The following is a 17,224-nucleotide window of genomic DNA, read 5'->3' on the forward strand; positions in this document are numbered from 1 at the left end:
AAAAATCATTGAAATTCACAAACGATGAAAAGAATTAAAAAAAAATTATTATTTGAAATCTACAAAATACTCCCGGGACGATTGGTTATATTGCTATATTGCTATGTTGCGAAGAAGTAGACATTGGACGGGGGGGGACTTATAGGCATTGTAGTCTTGGAGTTGGCGGAGACTTCGTAACAGGAACTCCAAAAAAAAGTTCACGTCAACCAGGATCAGCGAACGGTCACCAACGTCAATTCAACACCCTCTCTCCCACATCACCCAGCCAACGCACCCTCACCGGCGTACGCGCAATCGATTGAACAACTCCTCAACCAAGTCGAGCCTGCCGTCTACGTCTCATCCCGACTAGCCGTCGCAATGGCGTCGTCCGACCAGGCCAGCCCGCCTCCCAACCAGGCCGAGCAGTTCCTCAAGAACTCGGCCATCGCCGGCGTCATCATCTGCCCGCTCGCCATGCTCCTGCCGCCGCGCAAGGTCGACGTGCGCTTCTTCGTCCTCGCCTCCACTTTCTCCCTGTCCACCAGCCACCTCGCCAAGGTCTACACGGGCGAGTCACTGTACGAGCGCTTCCAGCGCCGCGCCAACGGCATCCTCAGCTCCGCGTCGGGCCTACCCCCGGAGGCGCAGCGCACGCAGCAGCTGCTGAGGGAGCACCGTGCTGCACAGGAGCAGGCCAAGCAGCAGCAGCAGCAGCAGCAGCAGAAGCAGGGGCTGGCCAAGGTGGTGGACGATGTGTGGATGGGCGGCGAGGACAAGGATTGGCAGAAGAGGAGGCAGGAGGAGCACCAGAAGAGCTTTGACGAGGGCAAGGGCATGACGGGGATTATCATGGATCAGATTGCCGATGTGTGGAGCGGGAACTGGAGGCCGGATGCGAAGAAGAAGGAAGAGGGCGAGACGAGTTCGGACGATTCGAAGCCACCCGACAAGAAGCAATAAGAGAAGGGAGAGGGCAAACTGAGGAGAGAAGGACACGGGGACCCTGTACAAACAACCTGTATAATCGTGTATAATATCGCCACGTCACGCCACGGCTGCAACGAAGGACAACGAGATCATTTCCAGCCCAGGCCCGGCCATCTACTTGGGGACGATCCGTAATATGCCCATGTCTCTGTGGAACCAGAAATGAAGTACACCTTCCATCTGGTGCGTTTTCCAACCATCGCTAGGGTTGGCATCCTCGCCAACCTCTTCGTTCACAAAGCCAACCTTCCACGCCTCTCTATCCACCCGGGACGGTATGCTCTTCGGGTTCAGCTCCACGATGGTTGTTTGGCTCACGCGCATCGCCCGTGGGGTCTTATAAACGTCGAACCTATCGTGCCCAAGACGGCACTCCCCTACTGCCCGCCGCGCGCCGTTCTCATACTCAAGGACGATGCCCCGACAGTGGTCCCCCCCGCCCTCGCCCTCGAGGGGTCTGAAGACGGTGGCGCGAGTCACACCTGCGAGTGGCGCGGACGAGAAGCTATGGAAGTACATGTATTCCATACTCCTGGGCCGGCTGGCGGGAAAGGCTTCCGCACTCGACTGCGGGAAAGCTCGAGTGCAGCTGTCTTGAGCGGCGTGTGGGTAGGCGGCCATGAAGGGCTCCTCGCCCAGTGCCAGGACCTTGAAGATGAGGCCAGTGGGGTAGTCATCGCAGGTGATGTGCTGGGCTAGTTGGGGATGCCATGGGCCAAAAGACATGGTACCGGCAAGTTCAGTCCGGACCTGTGTTCACGATTAGACAAATCAACAAGCGCTTGGGGGTTGGGATTCAAAGGAGAAGGGGCGCAATCGTACAATGATACTAGGTGGGTAACGGGATGCCTCCGGAAGGTATCTGGAAAAGGCCCGGGGCCCCCTTTCAATAGCCATGAATCTATCTCCCTTGCCGAGAGGGATGTATATCCAGATCAGCTTTTGTATGTCCTCCCCGGAGAGTTTCGCGATCGGCAGACCCGCATACGGCCGCTGTTCCGTGTGACCGTGTATGGAGCAGAGCTGCCAACGGGGGTCGAGGAGAAATGTTAGGCCCGTCACCGAGGCTAGGTTGACGGTGCCGAAGTGGCTGGCATTGTGAAAGTGTATGGCAGTTTGGCGCCTTCTGGGTATAGGGAGGCTCAGTATATCGGGCGTGTCGCATATGAGAAGATCGGGGTGCGGCAAACTGGTCTGTATTCGCAGCATGCCGTCCTGAGAACTGTTAGCTTGGCTCTCGCGGGGCAAGGAGGTGCCAACCCGCCTGGAACAGTGCTTCGATGGCTGGCGCCGAGGCCCTATGAACCATGAAGACAAGTTTATCGGATCGCCCTTGGAGGAGAGGCTGGCCGTCCTCAAACCGCCCAATACTCCTGATGCCACGCGAGTCTATTGTCACAAGGGTGTCTTGAGTACAAGCCCCACCGACGACAGGCTCGCCACCACGCTCCCAGCTCTGGATACTGGCTAGGGATATGGACTCTTGGTCACGCCAAGTTGCGGCGGATAGCTGCGTGGCGATGTCCAGGACGGATGCAAATCTCCAGAAAAGAGCTGAGGCACAGTGCTCTCTTATCAAAGAACGGATCTCGCCCGGCAAGTCGGCCAGTTCAGGCAGGCCGTGCGCTTTAGCCGTGATGGTGAGGCTGGCTTTGGATGTGGTCTCTCGGTCCTCGGGTAGGAGGAGAGGCGGAGCCTGTTTCCAGGGCTTCCTCCACGTAGCAAACCTCCATAGCCGATCCATGGTGCCGGGTTCGTGATAGTGCCGCTGCTTCTTGAACAGCTCGAAGCACTCTGTGTGCAGCATGACAGTTTCGGGATCGAACTGACTGTGGTGGCAGCCCCTCGACTGGCACAGGCTCCAGCCCTCAAATCTCCCGGAGACAAATGCCCTCTGACGATCAAAGGCATCATACGGGAAAGGTAGCGTGTTGCATTCATACAAAGTTGAGTCGGGGTTGCCCAGGACTTGACTTGGGGGGTCAGTTGAATGAAGCTGGTGCACGAACGAGAGACTACATATACGAGCGATACTCACGTGCAAAGCACCTGTCATGTTGCTGGAAGACGTCGCCGCAGAGACCGCACTGGCGACTAAGAGTTATGTGGCCGGGGTAAGGGCCTACCAGGGGGACGCCAGCGACATAGTCATCTTTGAGGATGGCATCAGGGTCACTTTGTCGAGTTGGGGTGGGAAAGCTCTCCACGGCCGGGGGGGGATTGGCGGATGCCATGGGATGGTGGATGTGAAGCTTTTGTGGTTAGGTTAGCTGGAGACTTGAGCAGCCACACCTGTTTATAATACGCCGTCAAGGCTGAAAAACGGTCGGCGATGAGTTCGCCCGCGGGTTGTATGCAATGGGCTGCAGAGTATGTACGTAGAGTTACCTTACACTGATTGTCATTTACATCGAATGCTGGTATATGAGGTTGTTATGGTCGATTTTTCCTGACTTACATGTAACTTCTAAGACTCGATGATGTTCAGAAACTAACGTTACGAGTAAATGCCAGTTGCTGCATACCTAGTAGTTTCTGCCTGGTTCTTGGGCTCGTCTGATATAAAGCCCAAGTCAGCCTTGCCCCCGCTGAACATGCTTTTCCCCAGCAAGGCCTCTAGTTGAGTAGTGGCGGGAGGAGAACAAGAATCTCTTAACCAGTGTGGAACAGGGCATTTTCTCGCGTAGCGTCTTTCTACCAGATGAACCTGATTCAAATAAAATCAGCCTGAGTTGGCGTTTGGGTTGAAGCCGGCCGATCTTGATGGTTAGGCATATCAGCGCCCTTTCACCTAGGCACTGACGTTAATAGTAGTTTCAACGTCCTTAACAGTCATATGTTCTTCTTTGCTGGCAGTTGGCGCCTTGGGTTGGTAATACCTAAGCACGGTGACTTATGAAAGGCCTTAGGCTTCGGTTTTCAGTCAGCATGGCAAGGTCAAAGCGCCGAGGGCGCATGGTGGGGGCATCTCGTGTTTCAACGTGAGCGAATGGCCAGTGGAGAAACGCAGGCTGTTGGGTATGAAGTACGACTGTGCCCCGTACGTCTGGTGGCAGTTTTCGGCGCGCGCTTCTTAGGGATATGTCGGCATGATGATCGACTGACAGGTGGCCCGATGCCATGTGCGCAAGGTGAGCCGCCACGTAATCGCTGGAGCCGGTAGGCTGGGAGGCTCGAATGATGGAGGCTTGTCGTTGGCTTGGGAGGGTCGTGAGACCAGAGGCGGTGGTCGGAAGAGAGATGCGATCCAATGATGGCTGTTTCCAAAAGTAGAAGCGTGGACAACACATTTGTGGAACAAAAAGAAAGGGACAGTGAACATAAACAAAGTGGTCCTCGGCTGCTCCGTTCTTTTCTGTCCCCACACCCTCTGTTGTACTGCTGGAGCACCGCCCACAGCACAGCCATCCGCCAATTCCACACTGGCGGGCCTCACTGGAGTGTTTAATAGTGCAGCAGTCCAGCAGCACCGTTGCAGACTGGTTTGTCTCTCAGTCTATCCTAGTAATCCTAGTAGGGGGCTACGTAATGAGGACGGGAGCGTGCACCCTGGTTTTCTTCGCATCAACACGCCGAGTCGCCGACACCCCCATACTATTTTGCGTGCTTGTTTACCATCTTTCTGGCTCCCTCCTCCTTTGCTCCATCATTTCTGGACCACAGCGACACGAGCCCACGACGCCACGCCTCTCAGGGACGGGACTAACGACCGCCGCGCCACCCCAAATCATCAAATCACAGCCTCACAGGAGACTAGTGGCGGGACGTTCCAACTGTTGGCCGACCTAGTACCAAACCTTGGAGTGCTTGTTCCTGGCCTTATCCCAAAAGCCCAAGCTTTCCCAGGCACCTCCCCAGCTTTCACCCGCCTGGATCAAACAACAAACCATCCAAGCTGCTGTCGTGACAGAGCAGCAAGCCCCGTCGTTCTTTTCGCTGCCCTTTGATCGGCCTTATTTTACAGTGTTGTCTCTCACCACCACTGGCCTTTCGTTACGAAAGCCTTCATTGTTAAGCCGTGAGCTACCATGGCTTCTAACCACGACCACTTCTACGGCAACCAGCCGCCCCTGCGCTCCCCTTCGCCCGTCTCTAGCTACGACCCGCGATACCCCCCGTCACAGCAGCCGACACCTGCGCCCTCATATCAAACGAACCCCTATCCACCGCCCGCCGCGGCATACGGTTCTTCTTCACCGGCCCCCTACGGATCACCTGCGCCGTATCCCCAAGACCAGCCGCCGCGCACCGGGCCGTCCCCTTTCGACACTGTCTTTGACGACAATGCCTACCCCACGAACTCGAGACAGGATCCTGGCGCGAGCACGAGCGACATATCACAGCATGGCTTCTACCACCAGGACACGAGCTACTACGGCCCCGGCCGGCCCCAAAACCCCTCCGAAGATATTCCCCTCCAGGACCGAGCGGGAAAAGGCAGCGACCCCGAGATGAATGATCACGTCTATGATGCCCCCGAGGGTACACGGCCGAAGCGTCGTAAGAAGAACAAGAAGGTCCCTCTTGGGCAGCTGGGCATGCTTGGAGCAGACAAGAAGAGGATACCGTGGGTCGTCTACATCTTCACTGTGGCACAGATTGGTGTCTTCATTGGCGAGATCATTAAGAATGGTGGGTCACTGATCGACTACAGAGGATGCTAATCAGATATTATTGTTGCTGACCATCGACGCAGGCATGATGACAGGGTCTCCGATTATGATTAAACCGGAGTTTAACTACATGATTGGCCCCTCGCCCTACGTTATGATCGCTATGGGAGCCCGATATGCTCCCTGTATGCACAACGTCGACGAGATCCAGGGAAGGACCTCCGAGATTTTATTCCTCTGCCCTGAAGCGACCAAGTATGACCAGACATGCCCCCTTTCTAAAGTCTGCGCGTTTGGCGGCGTACCGAACCCCAAATTCAATGGCGACAAGAAGCAAAACCCCCGACCGAACCAGTGGTACCGTTTTATAATTCCCGTTTTCCTCCACGCTGGACTCATCCACATCGTCTTCAACATGCTACTTCAGTTGACTTTGGCGAGAGAGATGGAGATGGCCATCGGTTCTGCTCGATTTTTTGTCGTCTACATGAGCGCTGGTATCTTTGGGTTTGTCCTGGGTGGCAACTTTGCAGCCCCGGCTATTGCGTCGACGGGCGCATCGGGCTCTCTCTTTGGCATCCTGGCGCTCAACTTGCTGGACTTGTTATACTCTTGGAAGGACCGCAGGAGCCCTATCAAAGACCTCATCTTCATCGTGATTGATATGGCAATCTCATTTGTCTTGGGTCTCCTGCCCGGTCTGGACAACTTCTCTCACATTGGAGGGTTTCTGATGGGTCTGTGTCTGGGCATTTCCGTGCTTCACTCGCCGAACGCTCTCCGTCTTAAGATTGGCCAGGACACGACATACGCAGTGGTCGAGGGTAGCAACCCCGGACCGCCGCCGTTTCACAAGAATCCTGTCGGGTTCTTTAAGGGAAGGAAGCCACTCTGGTGGGCTTGGTGGCTGGTTCGTGCTGGAGCCCTGATCATCGTCATCGTGGTCTTCATCGTCCTGCTCAACAGATTTTACACCACCGGAGCGACGTGTGATTCGTGCAAGTACCTCAGTTGCCTGGTAAGTGACACGTCTCTCAAGCTCAAAGGTGACTGATGCTAACTTTCATCTCAGCCTGTGAAGAACTGGTGCGACCTTGGAAACTTTCCGAAGGAGTAAGTTAAGGCGAGAACTGTGAGTCTTGACACATCATAAAAAAGAGAAGAAATTACACATTGGTCTTTGTCTCAGCAAACCCCGCGATAGGCCGTTCGGAACAATGGCCAGGGATGATGGGAATTTTGTTGCATTGCACAGCGCCGGCGTTCAGGTTCGGGAAGGGCTTGCTAGGGGAATGATGAAGCGGAGAACAAGACCTGCCCCTGGAGCAAATCTCAGGCGATATAGACTGCTCTCTGGAAAGAAGAGTATTGTGGTATTAATGACTGGCTGTTGGAAACTGAATGCAGGGTTGAATGGTTGATGAGACGCCCCACAGTTGGGGCTTGCATGCCATGACCAAAACGAGACTAGGGCATTTCTTTTTGTACGAGTATTTAATTCCGAGGCACTGCCATTATTTTGGAACATGGACCTTTCATCTCCCTCCTGGTTCCCGTGAACAATGTTCCTAGCCGCCTGCGCACACGAAGTCGCTGTGCCTGCTGTGGATATTATTAGTATCCGGCTCTTATGATTCATTCATTCCGATGCGTTCATTCCGATGCGCCAGGTGCTTCAGAATTGTGAGTATTTCGCCTTTTTCTCCCCCCTAGTGCACCATCCTGCAGTGTCAATGATGATAAAAACTCTTTTTGTCACTTGGCTGAATAGCCCCCTTCAAAAGGGGTTCATGTGGTTAAGATTGGGTAATTCTGAGCGTCGATTATCGATGCAGCTGCTTCTATTGCATATCTTTTGCTATTGGTTTATCTCAAGGCTTTGGGTGCATTGTGCTGACTGGATCTTGATAGATTATGAGCGGTGACGACCGTTGTGGACGTGATGTGTCGACTATGCAGTGCTGAACCGACTTTGGAGAGCTAACCTTGTGCGAGCTCTCATCAAGGACAGACTCCGTCGTCTCCTACGAGTGCTGTGCGCCCCCGTTAGTTGTGATAATATCGTGAAGTGGAGAGTAGATGCTGAGCTTGACTGTTTGACCTGAGTCATGAGATGCGGAAGCACACGTTTCCCTGGGGTTGCGCAGCCTAGACGAAGGGTAAACACAGCTCATCTTGCCATATCATTCTCGAAAGTAGACTGTGGCCGATGACAGGTTAGCTGTTATGATCAGGCTTAGTGATTGGCCTATTATTTCATCTTCTCTATGAACGCGGTTAAAGCAGCGCGTGGCTGGTAATGAAGGAAAGCTGTTAGCAGGGCCATGTCAAGATTTCCATCTTGTCGAAACCTGGATTCACTGTAACGATCTCTACCCAAATCAAGAAGATCCAACCAAGTATTCGTTCCGCGGCTATGCGGCTCTAGCGCTTGGCGCCAGCGCCCGGCGCCGATGTGACGCTCCTGTTTCGTTGCCGGCCAAATTATAACACAGAAGATGAGGCCGATGGCGACGAGAATGGTCTTGAAAACCTAGTTAGCTGCGAGATCTGGCCCGCTAAAGAGGCCAATCGAGTCCGGCAGGCCGACGATTCTTTGGATTTCGTAGCAGCGGCTGGCCACTCCCAAGAACCAGCATGGAAAATTGGGCAGTAGCCAAGTTATACTACTACGATTGTGGCAGCTCATTTTGGCGTGTCGTTTGCGAGAGGTTCCCGACTTGATATCATGCCTAGCTAGGGAGGCATCGCATGAATAAAGTACTTTTGATTATTACTATTATTCTTCTGTACGTATGGCCATCTGGATAAACGAGAAACGTGGGAAGTTAAAATCAAACCCAAGGTACTAGCTGCGTGTTATCATTAATATTATCACTGGGATGTCCTGAAGCTGGCGGTTAGAGTGGTTGTGCAGTCCTGGTGGCTCGGTGCGACGACGCGTTTGAATCGCGCACGTGCACCCACGAACCCATTAAACACAGAGTGGGTCACCCCCACGTCACGACACGGTCAGTCGCGTTTTCCAAGCAATAGGCGTGTCGATTTCGTTCACCCTCCCTCCATACACCCAAAAACGACATTGATTTGGACAGGGAAATAAACACCATTGCTCCTCCATGACGCCCTGCTCCTGATTTCTTGCTCAAATTATCCCTTCTCCCTCCAGGGCTCACCATGGCCACCGCATTTCTCCCCCAGAAGCGCGTGCTTGGCGAGTCCAAGACCCGCCAGAACATACCCTCGACACCCGCCTCGTTGTCCAAGAAGCGCAAAACCGATTCCTTCACCTCGTCGCCCGCCGCGGCGCGCTTCGCCAACTCCCAAAATGGAAAGCTTGGCTCTAGCCAGCCCAAGAGCACCTTCGAGTCCGAGGTGCTCGAGAAGATGAGCCAGGACATCTCGACGGCCAAGCAGAACAATACCGAGAAGGACCAGTCTTGGGACCGCCCGCCCGTCGAAGATTTTGTGCCGCAGCGCGACAGCCTCTGCTTCCAGTCTATCGAGGCTGAGGAGGGCACACTGCACGGTGGTAAGGCCACCGTCAAGCTCTTTGGCGTCAACGAGAAGGGCAACTCGGTCATGCTCCATGTCACCGGCTTCAAGCACTATCTCTATGTCGCCGCCCCCGTGGCTTTCCAGCCGCAGGACTGCCTTGCGTTCAAGGCATATCTCGAGGCGCAGATGACCAACCACCAGCCGATCATCCACTCGGTACAGCTGGTGATGCGCGAGAGCATCTATGGGTTCCAGGGAAATATACAGAACCCCTATCTAAAGATCACCGTGACGGACCCCAAGTTCATCTCTAGGGTTCGATCGACTATCAAGGACGGTAATGCCAATTGGAAGGGCATGTGGAAGGCGGTGGATGGCGGCATCATGACGTTTGACAATATCCAATATGTCCTCCGATTCATGGTGGACTGCAAGGTAAGAGTAATTCGGCTCTTGCGTTGGAAAATACACTAATAGGACTTAGATCCAAGGCATGGCTTGGGTGGAAGCCCCCGCAGACACATACAAGTTGATCCCGGAACACAGTCGTCAATCAAACTGTCAGATCGAGGCTGAGGTCAGCTATCTTCACCTCATCGCGCACGAACCCAAGGGAGAATGGCTCAAGATGGCACCGCTACGCATTTTGTCCTTCGATATCGAGTGTTGCGGCCGCAAGGGCATTTTCCCAGAGGCGGAACAGGACCCGGTCATCCAGATTGCCAACATCGTCACCCGGTATGGAGAGAAAAAGCCGTTTGTTCGGAACGTCTTCTGTCTAGACACTACAAGCTCGATCGTGGCCACCCATATCCTCGAATTTGAAAAGGAGGAGAAGATGCTCAAGTCGTGGCAGGAATTCTTGCTCCGCGTCGATCCAGATGTTATCACCGGGTACAATATTGCCAACTTTGACTTCCCGTACCTGATCGACCGAGCCAAGCACCTCAAGGTTACTGGCTTTGAGTATTGGTCACGTATTCCTGGAATTCCGTCCCGAGTCAAGGACACCAATTTTTCAAGCAAACAGATGGGGAACCGCGATTCGAAGACCACCAACACCAACGGCCGGCTGCAGCTCGATCTATTGCAGCTGATCCAGCGAGATCACCACCTCCGAAGCTACACCCTGAATTCTGTGTGTTCCCATTTCCTAGGCGAGCAGAAAGAGGATGTCCACTACACAATGATCACTGAGTTGTTTAATGGAACGCCCGAATCAAGACGACGTCTGGCGCTGTACTGTCTCAAGGATGCCTATCTTCCCCAGAGGCTCATGGACAAGCTCTCATGTCTGGAAAACTATACGGAAATGGCCCGTGTCACTGGAGTACCGTTCAACATGATTTTATCTCGTGGCCAGCAGATTCGATTTATCAGTCAGCTCTACCGAAGAGGTCTCGAACAGAAGCTTGTGATTCCCGACATCAAGCCGGAAGGATCGGACGAGCAGTACGAAGGAGCCACTGTCATTGAGCCTGCTCGAGCATACTACGACATGCCAATTGCCACTCTCGATTTCGCGTCGCTGTATCCCAGTATCATGCAGGCCCACAACCTCTGCTACACGACACTGGTGAATAAGTCGGTCATTGATAAGCTTGACTTGAAGATGGGCGAAGATTACATTGTGACGCCCAACGGTGACAAGTTTGTGACGACGAAGCAGAGGAAGGGACTGCTTGCGCAGATTCTGGAGGAACTGTTATTAGCACGAAAGCAGGCCAAGAGGGAGCTGGCCATAGAGACAGATCCCTTCAAGAAGGCTGTGCTGAACGGTCGCCAGCTGGCGTTGAAGGTCACAGCCAACAGTGTCTATGGTCTGACCGGCGCTGCGCAAACCGGAAAGCTCCCCTGCCTGGAGATTGCACGTAGCACAACCAGCTTCGGTCGGCAGATGATTGAAATGACGAGAGATGAGGTGGAGAAGAAGTTCACCATTGCCAATGGGTACAGCCACGATGCGCAGGTCATCTATGGTGACACTGACTCGGTCATGGTCAAGTTTGGCACCAAGGAGCTTGCCGAAGCGATGAAGCTGGGCGAGGAGGCATCGCAGTACGTGACGTCCAAGTTCGTCAAGCCCATCAAGCTTGAGTTCGAAAAGGTCTACTTCCCATACCTCCTAATCAACAAGAAGCGTTACGCCGGACTGCACTGGACGAGACCCGAAAAGTACGACAAGATGGACACCAAGGGTATTGAGACGGTGCGGAGAGACAACTGTACGCTGGTGCAGACGGTCATTGAGAAGGTCCTGAGAATGATTCTCATTGACCGGGATGTCCCTGGAGCTCAAGAGTAAGTTGTCAGGCCACTCTGAAACAGCTCGGCGGTTGCTAACTATGCCGATAGATACGTCAAGGATATGATTGCAGACTTGCTACAGAACAAGGTCGACATGTCGAAGCTGGTCATTACCAAGGCCCTGACCAAGGACGACTACACGGCGAAGCAGGCGCACGTGGAATTGGCACAGCGGATGAAGAAGCGCGATGCTGGTTCCGCCCCCGGACTGGGAGACCGAGTGGCCTATGTCATGATCAGGGGCGCAGCCGGAGCGAAGAACTTTGAGAAGTCGGAGGACCCCATCTACGTGCTCGAGAACAACGTGCCCATCGACACCAAGTACTATCTGGACAACCAGCTGGCGAAGCCGCTTGGGCGCATCTTTGAGCCGATCCTGGGAGAGACCAAGGCCAAGTCGCTGCTGACGGGCGCCCACACCAGGACGATCTCGGTGGCGGCACCGACTGTGGGTGGTCTGATGAAGTTCGCCAAAAAGACACAGACTTGCATGGGTTGCAAGAAGCCGCTGACGGGGAGCGAGGAGAAGGCGGGTGCGGTGTGCGCCAACTGCGCGCCACGCGTGGGAGAACTCTACAACAAGACGCTGGACCGTGTGTCGGACCTGGAAGTGCGCTTCGGGCGGCTATGGACGCAGTGCCAGCGGTGCCAGGGCAGCATGCACTGTGAGGTGATCTGCAGCAGCAAGGACTGCCCCATCTTCTACATGCGGATGAAGACCAAGAAGGACCTGGAGGATGCGGGCAAGGAGCTGTCGCGGTTTGACGCGGACCAGGCGGCGATATGGTAGAGGCATGTCATGTCATGTTGTATGAGTGTTTTGTTTCATTTCCTCTTGGACGGCACAGGGATATATCACGGGCGTTGGGAGCGCGGTTTTTTTTTTTTTTTTTTGGTTCGGAGGCATTGTCGGGTAATATATTATGAGACGGTTGTTTGGCGGCTACGCAGGAAATGACAGTGTTGGCCTAGAGTCCACTTGTTGCATGTTATTATCAATGCCAACTCGCATGTCAAGTGCTCTTCTGGCAGTGTCCAGTCGGCGATGGCGGATTTGTCGGTCAGGGCTCGGCGGCCGATGGTGGTTCGACTGGACACGCGACTTGGCCTCTTCCGGCGGTCACTTAACCAGGAGCCGCCCGGGACGCAGCAATATCATCCCGTTTAGTCCGTTCTGCCCGTTCTGCTCGTTCTCCGATACCGCCTTCCGGTTACACCCGCGTCCCGACGTGCGCCCGAGTTGCGCCAGGGGCAATTGAGCAATATTACTGCTCCTGGGGATGCTACGTAGCGGGAGGCGAGTTTCTATGTGTAAGTCGCCAAGATGGCGCCGGGTGAAAGAGGTGGATGGGTGCCGTGGTGCACGGAGTATTATGAGCCTTTTTACTTGTGGTGGTGGCGCTAGTGGGGGTAAAACTGGGCGTTGCTCGCATTGATATGCAGGGACCTGGCCGCTGTCGGAGCCTGGGGGGGGGGCCTCTAGGGAGGCTTCAGCCTCTCAGGCCACTAGCGCTGCTCACCTTAAGTTGCCTACAGTAATATAGCGACGTCATGGACCGGGCATGCTCTGTTTGCAATGGCTTCCTCGGAGGAAGCACCCCCGACTCGCGTATCAACGCCGTGTGGGGGGCTCTCTGGATTCTCTTCAAAGAGCGGCCAGATACAGCAATGCGCCGAGGGACGAATGGACGACGCTGGACCGGCGATCGGGCTAGTGAGCTAGTGACCGAAGCTTTCATGTCAGTAGTATCATCATCGAAACCCTCATCCCCTTAGTCCTCCTCAACAGGTGGGGGGTTGAGCTCACACATAAGAATAAGCTTCGCCTACCAATATCCGTGAACTTTTTCCCCTCTCCCCTCCTCTCCCTCCCATTTCATACCTACTCCCGCCTGCCAGAATCTCCCACCGTGTTTGTCTCGCCCAGCATCAGATTCCAAGAGCTTAGAGCCCATACACGAATTATCATGGCCCAAATCCCGTCCGAGCCCGAGTTCGAGCAGGCCTACAGAGGTCAGTCACTTGCCTCCGACCGGCAACCTTCTCACCCCTATGGCAAAGGTCTCATTCTGACGAGTAAACCCAACAGAGCTCGTGAGCACACTCGAGGACAGCACCCTGTTCGAGCAACACCCCGAGTACCGCACCGCCCTCGAGGTGGCCGCCATCCCCGAGCGCGTCATCCAGTTCCGTGTCGTCTGGGAAGATGATTCCGGCAAGCTGCAGGTCAACCGCGGGTACCGCGTCCAGTTCAACTCGGCCCTGGGCCCTTACAAGGGCGGCCTCCGCTTCCATCCCACCGTCAACCTCTCCATGTGAGTTGGAACATGGCAGCCGACCTCGATCAAACCCGTCTGACAGATTTGGCAGCCTCAAGTTCCTCGGTTTCGAGCAGACCTTCAAGAATTCCCTGACTGGCCGTAAGTCGGATCTCTTTCTATCCCCTCACCCACGGCTTGCAAAGTCCTTACCTAACCATGAAACAGTCAACATGGGCGGCGGTAAGGGTGGCGCCGACTTTGACCCCAAGGGCAAGAGCGACAGCGAGATCCGTCGCTTCTGCCAGGCCTTCATGCGCGAACTCAGCAGACACATTGGCGCCGACATTGACGTCCCCGCCGGCGACATTGGCGTCTCGGGCCGCGAGATTGGCTGGATGTTCGGTGCCTTCCGACACACGCGGATCCGGTGGGAGGGCGTCCTGACCGGCAAGGGACTGGCCTGGGGCGGCAGTCTGATCAGGCCTGGTAAGATGACCCCATTTTCTGGAGACCAGTATTACCACGTGGGGATGTGATGGCTGACCAGGAGCAGAGGCCACCGGCTACGGCCTTGTCTACTACGTCGGACACATGCTGCATCACGTCGGGCACGGAGGCTTCATGGGCAAGCGCGTGGCCATCTCGGGATCGGGCAACGTGGCGCAGTACGCGGCGCTCAAGTGCATCGAGCTCGGGGCGCACGTCATATCGCTGTCCGACTCCAAGGGGTGCCTCGTCGCCGAGGACGTCGAGGGCTTCACGCCCGAGCATGTGCACCAGATCGCGGCCCTCAAGGTCGACCGCAAGCCACTGACCGACTTCGAGCACGGCGGCAACTTCAAGTACATCGAGAAGGCCCGCCCCTGGGAGCACGTCGGCAAGGTGGACGTCGCGCTGCCCTGCGCGACGCAGAACGAGCTGAATGACGAAGAGGCGCGCACTCTGGTCGCGGGCGGCGTGCTGGTCGTGGCTGAGGGGTCCAACATGGGCTGCACCCAGGAGGCCATCGACTTCTTCGAGGCCGAGAGGCGCGAGAAGGGGCCCGGATCGGTGTGGTATGCGCCTGGCAAGGCGTCCAACTGTGGTGGCGTGGCCGTGTCGGGTCTCGAGATGGCGCAGAACAGCCAGGTGAGTCCTTTTTCTTCTCCTTGATCCGTATCCATCTGCCCTTTGGAGCATTCAGCTAACGCGGTGACAGCGTCTCACGTGGACTGAGGAGGAGGTTGACCAGAGGCTTGGCGTCATTATGAAGAACGCGTTCGACAACGGCGTCAACACGGCCAGGAAGTTTGTCAAGGCGCAGGACGGCGAGCTGCCCAGTCTGGTGGCGGGCAGCAACATTGCGGGCTTCGTCAAGGTGGCTGAGGCGATGCACGACCAGGGCGAGTGGTGGTCTTAGAGTCTTGGAGTTTTGAAGGGCTGATTGTTTTGGGTCGGATCAGAGTAAAGGCGTTTGGGCGTTAATGTTGGGGCAAGGTCAGGTACTAGATGGGATCGAGGACGGAGACTCATGTGACGGATACGCGGATGAACATACCAATGATGCAGATCTACGGATACATGCAAATACAAAGTTACCTCATACACTATTATTACAGTGCTGCCGGACGAGGAGGTTGCCCCATCAGGTCGGCTCCAGTTGCACTGGCCACCCATTCGTGTCTGGGGCATCGTCAAGTCATCAACTGAACCCCATCCTATCCTTGTGCTTCCCCCCCCGCACTGCAGGCTGTCTGCAGCTCCAACTCTTCCAACCTCGAAACCTCGGCTTCGGGCAGCGGCTATCCAATTCCGCCCCCATTTAATCCACATCGCCGTCCCATGCGCCGAATCTCCAATTCGTCATGCCCAAGCTGAAGCTCTCTTCCTCACCATTGAGGCCATCCTCATCGGTTCTCTGAGTCGTTCATAGATCCATCAGACACATTGCCCATCATGGCTGGTCCACCGCCTCTCACGGGGATCAAGGTCCTCGAGTTTGCCGGCCTGGCACCAGGTATGTCCATCCACCACTGCCTCTACGCCCTGTATCACCAAACTAACATTTTCCAGGCCCCTTCGCTGGCATGCTCCTCGCTGACGCTGGCGCCTCTGTCCTCCGCGTTGACCGTGCTGTCGACGGCCAAACCCACACCCCTGGCCAGACGCCGCCCCCAACCGACGACATGCTGGCCCGCCATAAGGCCTCCGTCGCCGTCAACCTCAAGGACCCGGAGGGTGTCGCCCTCGTCCGCCGCCTCGCCGCGCGCGCCGACGTCCTCATCGACCCCTTCCGCCCAGGCGTCCTCGAGAAGCTCGGCCTGGGGCCCGACGAGCTCCTGAAGCTCAACCCGCGCCTCATCTACGGCCGCATGACGGGCTTCCGCCGCGACGGCAAGTACGCCGCCATGGCCGGCCACGACATCAACTACCTCGCCGTGTCGGGCACGCTGGGCCTGCTGGGCCGCGACGACGAGAAGCCCCACCCGCCCTGGAACATTCTCGCCGACTTCGCTGGCGGCGGCGCCGTGCTGTTCCAGGGCGTCCTGCTGGCCCTCATGGCGCGGCACTCGTCCGGACGGGGCCAGGTCGTCGAGGCCAACATGGTCGACGGCTCGTCGTACCTGTCGACCTTCCCGCGCATGGCGCTCAAGACGCCCATGGGCGCCAACGGCCGCGGGCGCAACCTGCTTGACGGCGGCTGCCCGTGGTACGACACGTACCAGACCAGGGACGGCAAGTACATGTCCGTGGGGCCACTGGAGCCGCAGTTCTTCCGCGAGCTGATCCGCGGGCTGGGCCTGGCGGGTCAGGGGTGGGAGGAGAACCGCTTCGACGTGGCGCGGTGGCCGGAGCTCAAGGCGCTGTTCGAGCGGACGTTCCTGTCGCGGACACGGGCCGAGTGGGAGGCCGTGTTCGACGGCACGGATGCGTGCTGCGCTCCCGTGCTCGAGTACGCCGAGCTGGAGACGGAGCCGGGCCGCGAGGGCGACCAGCGCCCGTCGGTGACGCTGCGGGACACGCCGTGCCTGGGGGTGAAGCAGGGCGTCAAGGCTGAGGATGTGAGCACGAGCGGGCAGGGGAGCGGCGTTGAGGGCGAGGGGTATGCGCCCGTCTGGCTGGGAGCGGGTGAGGGTGCCGAGGCGAGGCTGGAGGAGTGGGCTGGGTGGACGCTGGGCAAGGAATACGACGTGAACAAGGGAGGGCTGGTGCTCAAGGCGGAGAAATCAAAGCTATAAGTCGTCTTAGAAAGCTGGGAGATGCCCATGTAAACGCTCTATACCATGCTATTATTCTTGACTGTTCTCGCCCCTTTGGCTCCATGGAGCCTTACTGTTAAGCATGCACTAACTAGAGCCCGCCAGCTGATCTTTACAGAATGGATTTGTCTTAAATAAAAAGCTGACCGACGAAAAATCTCCAGTTCGCCATAGCCCTCTTCCGTCCCATGAACACCCAGGGGACCCGGCCAACCATCTCTCCACGCATGCTCGCAAGCCCTTCAGCCCTCCTCTCATGTGCATTAATTCAGTCTACTCTATGAGCCAGGAAAACCTAGTGGTATCAAAAAATTGAAGGCGGAGACGGGGCCTC

At 56.1% G+C, this 17,224-nt stretch overlaps 6 protein-coding genes across 6 annotated transcripts; 5 read left to right on the forward strand and 1 right to left on the reverse strand.

Annotated features, from left to right (window-relative positions):
- Nucleotides 1-363: 363 nt before the first annotated feature.
- ACO1O0_009080 (uncharacterized protein) lies at nucleotides 364-945 on the forward strand (the record flags this gene model as incomplete). The annotated part of the gene is made up of 1 exon (XM_083198433.1): nucleotides 364-945. One exon carries the CDS (start codon nucleotides 364-366, stop codon nucleotides 943-945), a length of 582 nt encoding a protein of 193 aa, XP_083046168.1.
- A 141-nt stretch (nucleotides 946-1,086) lies between these two features.
- ACO1O0_009081 (uncharacterized protein) lies at nucleotides 1,087-3,028 on the reverse strand (the record flags this gene model as incomplete). Its single annotated transcript, XM_083198434.1, has 4 exons — nucleotides 1,087-1,722; nucleotides 1,795-2,187; nucleotides 2,279-2,940; nucleotides 3,022-3,028. The coding sequence occupies 4 exons, from the start codon at nucleotides 3,026-3,028 to the stop codon at nucleotides 1,087-1,089; spliced, it is 1,698 nt and encodes a 565-aa protein (XP_083046169.1).
- Nucleotides 3,029-5,000: 1,972 nt separating this feature from the next.
- ACO1O0_009082 (uncharacterized protein) lies at nucleotides 5,001-6,702 on the forward strand (the record flags this gene model as incomplete). Its single annotated transcript, XM_083198435.1, has 3 exons — nucleotides 5,001-5,604; nucleotides 5,669-6,603; nucleotides 6,658-6,702. The coding sequence occupies 3 exons, from the start codon at nucleotides 5,001-5,003 to the stop codon at nucleotides 6,700-6,702; spliced, it is 1,584 nt and encodes a 527-aa protein (XP_083046170.1).
- Nucleotides 6,703-8,762: 2,060 nt separating this feature from the next.
- On the forward strand, nucleotides 8,763-12,180 carry POL3 (DNA-directed DNA polymerase delta POL3; the record flags this gene model as incomplete). The annotated part of the gene is made up of 3 exons (XM_083198436.1): nucleotides 8,763-9,518; nucleotides 9,568-11,384; nucleotides 11,439-12,180. 3 exons carry the CDS (start codon nucleotides 8,763-8,765, stop codon nucleotides 12,178-12,180), a joined length of 3,315 nt encoding a protein of 1,104 aa, XP_083046171.1.
- A 1,177-nt stretch (nucleotides 12,181-13,357) lies between these two features.
- On the forward strand, nucleotides 13,358-15,050 carry GDH3 (Glutamate/Leucine/Phenylalanine/Valine dehydrogenase-domain-containing protein; the record flags this gene model as incomplete). The annotated part of the gene is made up of 6 exons (XM_083198437.1): nucleotides 13,358-13,403; nucleotides 13,480-13,705; nucleotides 13,761-13,810; nucleotides 13,877-14,137; nucleotides 14,205-14,779; nucleotides 14,850-15,050. 6 exons carry the CDS (start codon nucleotides 13,358-13,360, stop codon nucleotides 15,048-15,050), a joined length of 1,359 nt encoding a protein of 452 aa, XP_083046172.1.
- Nucleotides 15,051-15,586: 536 nt separating this feature from the next.
- On the forward strand, nucleotides 15,587-16,869 carry ACO1O0_009085 (CoA-transferase family III domain-containing protein; the record flags this gene model as incomplete). Its single annotated transcript, XM_083198438.1, has 2 exons — nucleotides 15,587-15,647; nucleotides 15,704-16,869. The coding sequence occupies 2 exons, from the start codon at nucleotides 15,587-15,589 to the stop codon at nucleotides 16,867-16,869; spliced, it is 1,227 nt and encodes a 408-aa protein (XP_083046173.1).
- Between the last annotated feature and the right edge of the window lie 355 nt (nucleotides 16,870-17,224).

The sequence above is a fragment of the Amphichorda felina genome, assembly GCF_050947745.1.
Source record: "Amphichorda felina strain 45539 chromosome Unknown scaffold_9, whole genome shotgun sequence".
In the NCBI taxonomy this organism is placed as follows: domain Eukaryota; kingdom Fungi; phylum Ascomycota; class Sordariomycetes; order Hypocreales; family Bionectriaceae; genus Amphichorda; species Amphichorda felina.